Source organism: Suricata suricatta, chromosome 13 (genome assembly GCF_006229205.1).
Source record: "Suricata suricatta isolate VVHF042 chromosome 13, meerkat_22Aug2017_6uvM2_HiC, whole genome shotgun sequence".
NCBI lineage: Eukaryota > Metazoa > Chordata > Mammalia > Carnivora > Herpestidae > Suricata > Suricata suricatta.
In genome coordinates, this window is record NC_043712.1 from 3469022 (window position 1) to 3480079 (window position 11058).

Consider the following 11058-nt stretch of genomic DNA (forward strand, 5'->3'; position numbering starts at 1 on the left):
TTTGTAATTACCAGCAGGTCAGTGCACTAGGTTTGCAAAGGTTCACTTCATGCATATAGTGGGATTTTTTTAAAGATATGAAATGCAGTAATTTTTTTTTGATTTACTTTTAAAAGAAAGACACAGAGCATGAGTGGGGGAGGGGCAGAGAGAGAGAGGGAGACACAGAATCTGAAGCAACCCCAGGCTCCGGGTGGTCAGCACAGAGCCTGATGCGGAGCTCGAACCCACAAGCTATGAGATCATGACCTGCGCCAAAGTCAGACACTCAGCTGACTGAGCCCCCCAGGGGCCCTAAAAAGCAATGTTTCTAGTCAAAGCTCAGTTTTATCAATAAACAGAGGCACCACCTTCCCGCCTTCAACCTGGCTCTACCGGAAACACGTGACCGTGCCACTAGCTTCCCGCCCTCACTCCCCACTTGGACAATTACCTGAACTATTACCACCAACTTCCACCACACATGTCTAAATGTTGTGTTAATCTTTCACTGACTCCTGTAATACTCCTGCTGGGCCCTGTCAAAGAGTGAGAACCAGAAAACTTCTTGGCAATTGCGAGCACAATGAAATACTTTTTAGAAGTGGACTTTCAAAGATGAAAAATCAGTTACAAGAAAGTACATTGTAACTACTCTTGAGATTACTGAGAATAACCTAGGAGTAACAATTTAGGAGTGGATGTCCACACTTTCTCTGAAAGAAAATGCAACAAGGAACTGGTGAGTGATTTAATATTAGGCATGAAGATATCTGCTGCATTTGCTACCTTTAATTTATTTATTTTGAGAGAAACAGTGAGTGCATGGGGAGCAGAGGGAGAGAGAAGATCCAGGCAGGCTCTGCCCTGACGCGAGGTGCAAACTCACTAACTGTGACATCATGACCTGAGCTGAAATCAAGAGTCAGGCGCCTAACTGCCTGAGCCACCCAGGTGCCCCTATTCCCTTCAATTTTAAGACTTTGGGCAGTGAGAAGAAGGGTTGATCTTAAGAGTAACGGGGCGCCTGGGTGGCTCAGTTGATTAAGCGTCCGACTTCGGCTCAGGTCACGGTCTCACAGTTTGTGAGTTCAGCCCCGCGTCGGGCTCTGTACTGACAGCTCAGAGCCTGGAGCGGCTTCGGACTCTGTGTCTCCCTCTCTCTTCCCCTCCCCCGCTCGTGCTCGTGGGTGCATGCGCTCTCTCTCAAAAATTAAAGGTTTTTTAAAAAAGGGAATACAGGCTTCTGTAGTTCTGAATATTTTAGGATAAAGTATGTTCCTTGAAATACAAGTTCTTCAGGATTTTAGCAGCTGCTAGCTCACAAAGGAAGGTTCTCCGATGCCAGGGTAACAATGAAGTACACAAAGTTAAACGGATTATTTTCTGCAGGAATTCTCAGAACCCTCAAAAGGACAGGGTGCACTGGGAGCCTCTAAGAGGAGAAGAGAACGTAACCCTATTGTTCTACCAGGGAACTTGAATTCTGTGGAGGGAGAAACGGTCTAAACAGAATTTTAGATAAGGCTAAATTTTGGATAAGGATCTAAGATGCTTCTAAATCAAAACAAAGATTCTGCCCCATTTTGTAAAAATTATGAGTGATAATTTGCTTACTGGACATGCCCTTCTTGACTGCATCCAAAGGCCTCAAGTGCCCCCAAAGGAGAGCCGTCCATGTGCCCCCGCCGCCCTGTCTCCCAACCCCAGAACCTTCTGCAAACAGGAAGGGAAGACAGCAGGCGGTCACGGTCACGCTTCCCCCGCTGTCACTGCCCAGTCACAGACTCCTCACTAAATGACGCCTCCTCCCGCTCCTCCACAGCCTCAGCCCGCAAAACCTTGCATATCAGTCAAGGCCGCAGCGGGGGGGGGGGGGGGGGGGGGGGGGGGGGGGGGGGCAGAATGGAAACACCTCGACGCCCTCTGCACCCTCCCGCGCCTCATGCCAGCCAACTGCCTAGGAAACACCAGAGCGCGGGTCGGCGCTCGCGCCCCCGCACCAACACCCACCCGCGCCGTGCGGTCGTCGTACTCTCCGTCCGACATCAGGAAGTTGCAGAGGCCCCGGGTGGGGATGCTCGTGTTCTCAGTGATCCACGTGTGCAGGTACACCTCTCCCAAGACCCGCTTCATGTGCTCCCTGGTCAAGTGCATTTCCACGCCCTCGATCTTCCCCTGGATCTCCAGGAGCTTCTCCTCCATCGGCTCCCGGCCCCCGGCCTCTCCCGACGGGGCCAGCGCGTCGTCCACGGGGTCATCCGGGTCGCCCTCCCTGCTCCTCTCCTGAAGGCCCCGCCGGCCGGCCTGTCTGGAAGACGTGCCTTCCTCTTGCTCGTCCTCCGCATTGCCCGTCCCAGGCGAGTCGACTAGTGAGATTTTGGAGTCCTCGTGGGAGGGCTTCCACAGCGCCTCTGACGGGGTTTTCTGCATCGACTGGTACAGAATCCTCAGGAGGAAGAGTTTGAAACGCCAAAAGTAGGTGGCCCCACTGCTTTCGATCTTTTTTTCCAAAGCTTCCTGTAAAAACTGCGGGATATGTTTATCTTTTAAGATCTTCCAGCGTACGAGATCTATCAAATCTACCTGCTTGAAGAGGTTCTGCACGGAAGACTCCAGGAGCTGGGCAGCCGCCTCCTCGAAGGTTTTGAGAGTGACGAACTGGACCTGGTAGCTCTTGTTAACGGGGTGGAGGCCGCTGACCATGCCCTCGCTCGTGAGGACGGCCAGGTACGCGCCGCAGGGGCTGACCGCCATCCCGTGCGTCCTCACCGAGCCAAACACATCTGAGAGTTTGATCAGCTGGTGTTCGAACTTCAACGCCACGTCCGTGAAAATGGGGATCAGCTGTCTCACCTTGCCGTCGCTGGAGCACGTGTACACTGTCCCGTTCTGCTTGTCCGCGGTCATGGAGACGATCGGCAGCGAGTGAAGGCCCGTGACGTGGGAGTTGTGGACATTGAGGCCCGCTTTGGAGATCAGGAGAAGACACCAGAACACATAGGACCCTCTCGCGGCCACCACCAGGCTGCAGCTGCACTTCTGGTACGGGTGATAGAGGGGGACACACTTGATGCTGTGCACCGGCAGCTGGTCCATTTCCTTCCACAAGACGACAGGCTGCCTCAGAGTGAAATAGCCTTTAACCGCCTTGAGGTTGACAGGAAGGATTTTCACGGGCCCGAAAGCACTCCCCACGATGAGGCCGCTCATTTTCCGATTGTTGTGCTCGTAGTCCCACCAAAACAAAACACTGGGGGAGTTGATGCCGGACTCGATCGTGTTGCACGAGGAGATGGACTCCTTCCCCACAAAGGGCAGCTGGAACTGCCACACGGCGATGTCACCGCTCTCGAAGAGGACCGCCAGGAGCACGCTGCCCACGTCCCGGCACTCGTTGTTGTGCTTGACCTGCTGCGTGGTGCAGATGCCCGACCACTCCATCCGGACCGGAGCCTGCATGCTGTGTCTCCTCTGGAACTCCGTGAAGTCCCCGAGGTTCCCTTCTGGAGCCTCGTTTTTAGAGAGCCTGTAACTGGCCTCGTAGAGACGCTCCCCATAAATCTCCGTCAGGTCAGCCAGCTGGACCCACTGGAGCCTGTTGAGGTTAGCCTGCACGGTCAGGCGGTTGTCCATGGTCAGTGCCGCCAAGAGGCACCTGCCGTTTGCATCACAACCCACGGGGGACCAGCTAGTGTATTTGAATCCCCTCAACGGCGGCAACGCTTTCCCCTCAGGGTTGAACACTCTATCCAACATGAACGTCTGACTGACTGTGGGGTCTTTTGAGGTGGCAAACTTCTCCTTACACTCAGCCACTTCTGCCTTGGAGCCAACCTGGAAATAAGAGACACAAAAACTATCAGGTAAATGTGTCACTCTAAGAGGAATATACTTACATTACTTAGGGTACTGACCGATAGAGCAGTATTAACTAGGTCCCGTTAACATACACAGGATTTTGTATCAATTCCCTAAGTTTGAAAGACATGGATTTAAAAGAGCAAGTGCATGTCTCAAAGTAGATGAGCACTTACTCAAGAAGTACAGACTTTTTTTAAGAGTCAGAATAAATGTTGCCATGATTCAAAGCCCGGCTCCCACATTCTTCTTAGAACTGCCGAAAATAGTGGCCATACCAGCAACGTGCTGGGTCTTCAAAGCAATTCAAGAAAGCAGCTCAACTACTCACAAGACCAAAAACGTTACATATTCATGAAAACACACATCCATATACTTCTTTGATACGATTGGATATTTGGGTTTTGACAATTTGTGATCCAAAACACCAGCTTTAGGTTTCTACCTAAAATTTCATTTAGAAACTGTGCCGAAAGCCAACTCCAATGGCTACGTCCACTGTTTCTATAGAATAGTGTCCACTCCGGCTAGACTACGTGACAGTCCTTCAATATCCCCTCCTCTGCCTCCCGTGGCCCCCTTGTCTGGAATGCTCTGTTTTCCGATCTAAATCCCGTCCAACCCATCAGGTCCAATTCTCTCTCTGGAGCTTTCTGAGATCATTCTGGCTTTCACCCATCACTCCTTCCTCCAAGTTTGTGACTTGTATCAGTGGTGGTGTTTATTTACTGCCTAGCTGTTTGAAGGCAAGTGCTTAAAAAGATTTTAAAGGGACATTAAAGACAAAGGAAGAGATGAATGACCAAAAGACAGTGGTTCAGAGCCAGAAAGGCTAAAACGAAACGAAGCAGAAGTCAACTGAACTGTCCTTTCTGTCAGGTGTGAGGCGCGAAGAGGAAAGGACTTGACCCCACTGTCTTTAGGGAAACAGATCCACAGAAAGAACGCAGAGTCTTTCAGATTTAGTGACAATCTCCTCTTACATAGAGGCTGATCTTCAAACTGGAAAGGGCAGTTATTAGATGATTACAAAGGAATTCAAGCCTAAGACATATATGGATCTAATAAAAGTCACTTTAAATGAGTTTAAGTCCCCAAGCCCAGAGGTATTACACCCACTGACATAGGAAAGGCTTGGAAGATGTTGAACACCAAACCACTAACTGGTCCTCAATAAAGTTTGAACATGTGTCAGAAAACCAGAGTGCAGCAGTTTTAAAGTGTCCCCTAAATGGTAAATATGTAACAAAAATCACACACCATTAAGTCTGCTAGGGAACAAAATTCCTCAATTATTAACAAATAAAAGGTTTGTGTAGACAGAAGGAATCATAAGAAACCAGCATAGGATAACTGGAAAAATCTACTCTCTTTTCTGTTGAAAAGCTAAATGACATAATAAATAAGCACAGAAAGGTAGACAGAAGGTCCACCAAATCAATGAGATGAGTAGCGTCTCCTGAAGTGTGTTACGAAGAACACCGCCCCCAGACTGTCCCGTGGCCGAGCCGGTCTCGGGAACGGTGCACGGTGCACACCAGCTCACTCTGAAGGGTCTCGGATGCACATTAAATGCGTTGGCTACGGAGCTACTAAGAGACGTACCTAGAATTTGTTTTCTGTTTTTTTTAAACAATAGAACTTTTTTGGGGTGGTGTCATCCTTTATTATCCTAAAAAGTACTCTGGAAATGGTGTCTTAGTATATCTTGATTTAAAAGGCATTTAAGGTAGCCTCTTGGATACATTTATGAACATGCTGGAGAAGTACAGACTGGAAATTCCAATTGAACAGAAGTGTAGCTGCCTAGCCTGTTGATAAATAATGCTAATCAAAGCCCGAGCCTTGTATGAAATACAATGGAATGAAGCACAGCACAGTGACTGAAAAATCTGTGCTATGATGCCAAGACTCCCTGAGTTCAAACCCTGGCTCTGTCACATGGTAGCTTTGTGACGTTTCACAAATTGCTTAAACTTCTGGCCCTAATTTTCTCATTTATAAAAAGAGAACAATACAGGTCTCCTAGGGTTAGGAAGTTCAAATATGTCAAAAGATGTAAAACACTTTTTTTTAAAAAGTAGTTTCCACACCCAATGTGGGGCTTGAACGCATGACCCTGAGATCAAGCCCTATGCTGGGCATAGAAGCTTCTTAAGATTCTCTCTCTCCCTCTCCCAACTGCGAGCACTCGCTCGCCCGCCCGCCTTCCCTCCCTTCCTCTCTCCAAATCAATCAATCAAAAGAGTCTCTACTGACAGAGCCAGCCAGGCGCCCATAAAGCATCTATTAATAAGTGCTATTAAGTAAGTACATGTTAAAGAGACCTAATGAAAGGATGTAAAATGTGCAGTAGATATTAAGTTGTCCACCAAATGAAGGGAAGATATAAAATCATTCACAAATCATGTAAATACTGTGAACTAAGCAATAATCTTTAGAATAGATTTGCTACATATAAATGCTACTGTAGAACTAAAAGTAAACTTAACCTGTAAATAGTAGCAGAGGATGAAATAAAAGCCAACTCCTGGTCCTACTCATCGTGGGAGGATGGAGAAAACCCGTCCGGTTTCGTGTGGTGATTTCTAACGTGTAAGTCTGAATGAGTACACTGCCCCTCCCTGTAAGTCTCCAAGTCACAGAACTAGCTATCACATTAAAACGTGTGCTCAGACGCTCAAGAACACACAACCACAGAGAGGAGCCCAGCTCCCGGAGGACCACATCCAGCCCATCATCTAATTAAGTACCACGCTGTTCCCAGCGGCCACTATTAACTGCTAATAGCTACTTCCTTTGTAAGTACCTAGTGAATAGAAATTCACTTGAAGTTACCCAACAGGAAGCTCCTTGAAGGCAAGAAGAGGATTCCAAAAGACAGCCCATAGTTACTTGATATGGAGTTAATACTTCTCATACTCCCAACAATTCATATACAATAAAATCAGTTTTACAAATATTATTCGAATTTGGAAGTATCCAACTAGATGGTGATTCACTAACTCAGCAGTCCAGTGGGAAGGAAACTTGCAAAGCATTCTTTTTTTTTAAAGCTTGTTTATTTTGAGAGACAGAGACCGCATGAGTGGGGGAGGGGCAGAGAGAGAGAGAGAGAGAGAGAGAGAGAGAGAGAGAGAGAATCCCAACCAGGCTCCACACTGTTAGCACAGAGCCCAACACAAGGCTCAAACCTACGAAACTGCAAGATCATGACCTGAGCCGAAAACCAAGAGTTGGACACTTAACCCACTAAGCCCCCTCCAGGCGCGCCGCAAATTATTCTTAAGTTTATTGCTTTTTGGCTCATTCACTTCTAGCATTTTCTTTTATATTATAAACCTCAGTGCCTAGGACAGTAACTTGCAAATAGCAGGTAGTATTTGAACTATTATATAACTGCCTACGTTCCTGAAGGAAATTCGTGATCTAAATACAGGGCCATAGAGCAAAAGGTTCAGAGGGGCTTAGCATCTAGCCGTCTAGCCATGCCACAGAGGAAACTGGTCCAGGCTGCAGAATGGCCACCCTGTGCCCCAGAGCGAAGGCAAGGTGGACAGCACTGAGCAGCTTAAATCCTCGGGCACTGTCAAGTGGGAGAGCCGTCGAAGTATGGACACAGACTCCTTGACAGGCCCACCGTCACGCCCCCCCCCCCCAGCCCCCGCCGGGGATTCACCTCCCAGAGGCCTCTTTCAGAGCTGCAGGGACAACTCGACGTTCATTCCCCAAACGGTCCTAGTCTGGTCGGACTGCTAACTGATGCGAGGTTTGTGTGATGCGCATACCAAAGAACAGTACAGGAGGAGGAGATGCCACTAGTGAGCTTCGGGCAAACTATCACTCACAAGCAGAATACAAAAGATTTCCTAGGACTTGTTAGACGCCTGTGCCACCGATGAGAGTTCAATTTTTATCAGAATATTCTGGAGCTTCATGTCCATAGCTGCAGCATTAATCCAGACCCTATTCCTGCATACCTGCATGACTGCATTTACTACTTTGTGTATTTACGGAACACCGGGAACTGTGCTGAGTGACTGTGTGTGTGTCTGCATAAATACGTACCCATATATACACATACATGGATGTATTAAAAAATTTTTTTTATGTTTTTTTATTTATTTTTGAGAGACAAAGACACTGCAAGCAGGGGAGGGTCAGAGAGAGAGGGAGACACAGAATCTGAAGCAGGCTCTCCAGGCTCTGAGCTGTCAGCACAGAGCCCGATGCGGGGCTCGAACCCACGAACCGTGAGATCATGACCTGAGCCGAAGCCAGATGCTCAACCGACCGAGCCCCCCAGGCGCCCCTACATCAATGTATTTTAATTTAATCTTCAAAAAAGTCTAAACAACACAGGTTTTATCAACCCCCTTTTAGAGAGTGTCCTATCTTGTGATTTTGTGCCAAAGCCCAATCTCTTAACCTCTATTTTATACTGACCCCAGCAATCATTTTCTTGCCTCTGGGCCCACCAGAGTCATATTCCTGAACCACCCCAGGCCAGTTCCATGTTTATGAAACGGTTACAGCCCTTCACGCCTCTTAGACTGAAGTCAACTTCTCCAGACGGTCAAAGTTCCCAAACTGGCTTCACCTCACTTTCCCTCCCTAGGAGAGCTCGTCCAGCCATCATTACTTACACAAACAATGAATTATGTGCGTGACTTATGTGTGTACAGCTCATTCTGTTACCCGGAGGCCCCTTTCCCATGTTTCTCTCTTGAACCAAATCCTGTGTTCTTTCAGGACTGCTTCAGACTCACCACCAGGAAACACTCCCTGATGTCAGCGCCTCCCAGCGTCTTCCAGTCTTTAAATCTCAGCTAATGTATTCAATTTGCATTACGCTGGACACACCCACACACAGTTTTCTCTAGTTGACGTGCACATGAGCGTCCTTAGAAACAGCAGGGATATCCCTTTTAAAGCCCCTTTCTTCTGCCTTCCTCCCTGTTTCTCAATTTCACAGTATCACCAGGGCCGACCTGATTTGTTCACACTTGAACCAATTGGTTCAGATCTTCTCCAAGAAGATATTACAGGGTCTAGTCGTACCAGTCTGCCAATGATCTAACTCAATGACGTGTTGTTTGCTTAAAACTTTCAAGAACACTAAGAAAAAAAGTGGCGTGGGTTCCCTGCACCCTAGCCACGGCGACTGATTCGTACTCAAAATTGGTGGTGCGGAGAAAGTTTCCAAACCCTTCCCTTTCATGTCAATGCATCCTCTGGGCACAGATACACATCTCTACAGGGCGTATCACCATCCGTTATTACAGCAGTGCCTGCTCACAACGCGCCCAAGAGCGCCCAAGAAGGTGAGCTCCGGGAGGGCAGGGGCTTTGTTTTGGACGCTGCCTTCTTCCCAGAACCTAGATCAGCACCAGGCTGATGCAGAGTGCTATTCAAGTACCTGCTGGATGAGACAATACACGTTTTAGCGATCACAGCTGGGCATAACGATCTAGAAAGGAAACGGAAAGTTTTTGTACTTTAAGCCACTAATGAATCCTAGGACTTACTATGGGGGGGGGTTGGGGAACAAATTGTAAAACAGCGATCTCAAAACAGTAAATCTAGGAACCCGCAAGTTCTGAAGGCAAACTGAGTCTGTATGAAGCCGAAAGCACTAAATCTACGCAGAGACCTTGAGGTTTACAAACTGGATTTATTTCCTGAGGCTTTTCATCCTACATCCTAAAGATTTTCAGCTACAAAAAAACGAAACTAGAGTTCGCCGCCGCTCAAGGTGAGAAGGACCATCCGTGTAATAAAGTCGCTAAGATAAGCTGAGACCATGAAAAAGACCACATTTCCTTGGGAGCAGAAGAGGCACGAGAGGAGGGCACGTCACAGTCAACAAAGCCAACGGAGGGCCTCGGGGAGTCTGTTCCAGACAATAGGAGCAACTGTAGAGGCAAGGTCTGGGGTTGGGTCAAAGGGGGCGGAGTCTCAGAAAGCACCAAAGAGTGTGAGCAGCGCCCGCAGTGGGACAGACCCAGGGCCGGAGGAAGGACTTGGCTCGGAGGGAAGCTCCCGGGATACAAGTGTGTGTCGGAAGGGGGGGGGGGGGGGGGGGGGGGGGGGGGGGGGGGGGGGGGGGGTGATCTGGGAAACTGGGCGCAAACGGCTGCGAGGTTTTTTGTTTGCTTTTCAAAAAAAAAACGGCGACCCCAGCCACTCTGGATGCGACGAAGGGGAAATCCCGAGCCTTCCCAGGGACCCGTAACGCCTGAGCGCCGCCGGAGGAGACCCCAGGGCTGGGGCCCAGGGGCGTGACTTACTTTGAGGAGGCAGCTGTTGAGAGGAGCGGGCACCGAGGTGCGGTGGATCACCAGGTCCTGGCCCGGGTTGTGCACGTCGCAGATGAGCTCCAGCACAGCGATGCTGCGGGCCGTGGACACGGACACGCGGTGGTCCTCGGACCAGGCCAGCGGCTCCAGGCCGCTCACTGCGTACTGCAGCTTCACGGCCGGCTCCCGCCGAGTCACCAGGAAGCGGAACGCGGCGCTGGGCCCGGGGGCCGCGTCGGCAGCCGGCTCCTTCCCGCCCGCCTCGCCGCCCCCCTCGCCCTCCTCCTCCTCGGGCGGCGCAGGCCCGTCGGCCGCGAGCCCCACCCGGGCCTTGTCAGCCGAGCTCATCTCCACTCAAGTGCGGAGGCCGGATCCCGGGGGGCGCCAACCTCGCGCCGCCGTCCCGTTGCCGCCTCTCGCGCCGCCGGCCCCCAGCGCCCTCCGCAGCGGCTTTCTCCCCTCAGGCCCAGAGCGCCGCCGACCCAGGAAGGACCCCGGCGTTGCTAGGCGACCCAGCTCTGCCAGGTGGCCAAGGCGCTGCCTGTCTAGGAAGCGCGCCTCCTGCGCGGGCCGGAACCGAGAAGCGAGTGCCCTGACTCGGCCGCACGGGGCGAGGGGCAGGGAGCCCCGAGCGCACCTTCTCCGGGCAACCGAGCCCCGGGCCCCTGGAGAGACCTCCCGCGCGACTCAAGTGCTGGGGAAGCGGCAGCCCGGCGGCAGACGAAGGAAACGTTGGCCAGATGGCGCACGGCCTCCGGTCTCTCGGAGACACTCAACTTCACAAGCACGAGCTCCAGGGCTGAGTGTTGTGTGGCCTCGCCCGCCACCGGCCAAGCCGCGAGGGACTCCTAGCGCAGCGCCTCGGCCCCCGGAAGGTACGCGGCCGCAGGAGCCGGCGGGGCAGCCGCGCGGGGTCCTC

The 11058-nt window shown here is 50.7% G+C and overlaps 1 protein-coding gene across 1 annotated transcript in view; it reads right to left on the minus strand.

Annotated features, from left to right (window-relative positions):
* Positions 1 to 10640, minus strand: part of GTF3C4 (general transcription factor IIIC subunit 4) — a 16313-nt gene extending 5673 nt beyond the window's left edge. The window contains exons 1-2 of the mRNA XM_029919423.1: positions 10131 to 10640; positions 1993 to 3816 (exon numbers count right to left, since the gene is read on the minus strand). Coding sequence (XP_029775283.1) covers positions 1993 to 3816; positions 10131 to 10487 — 2181 coding nt within the window. The 5' untranslated portion in view covers positions 10488 to 10640. The remainder of the gene's footprint in view (positions 1 to 1992; positions 3817 to 10130) is intronic.
* Between the last annotated feature and the right edge of the window lie 418 nt (positions 10641 to 11058).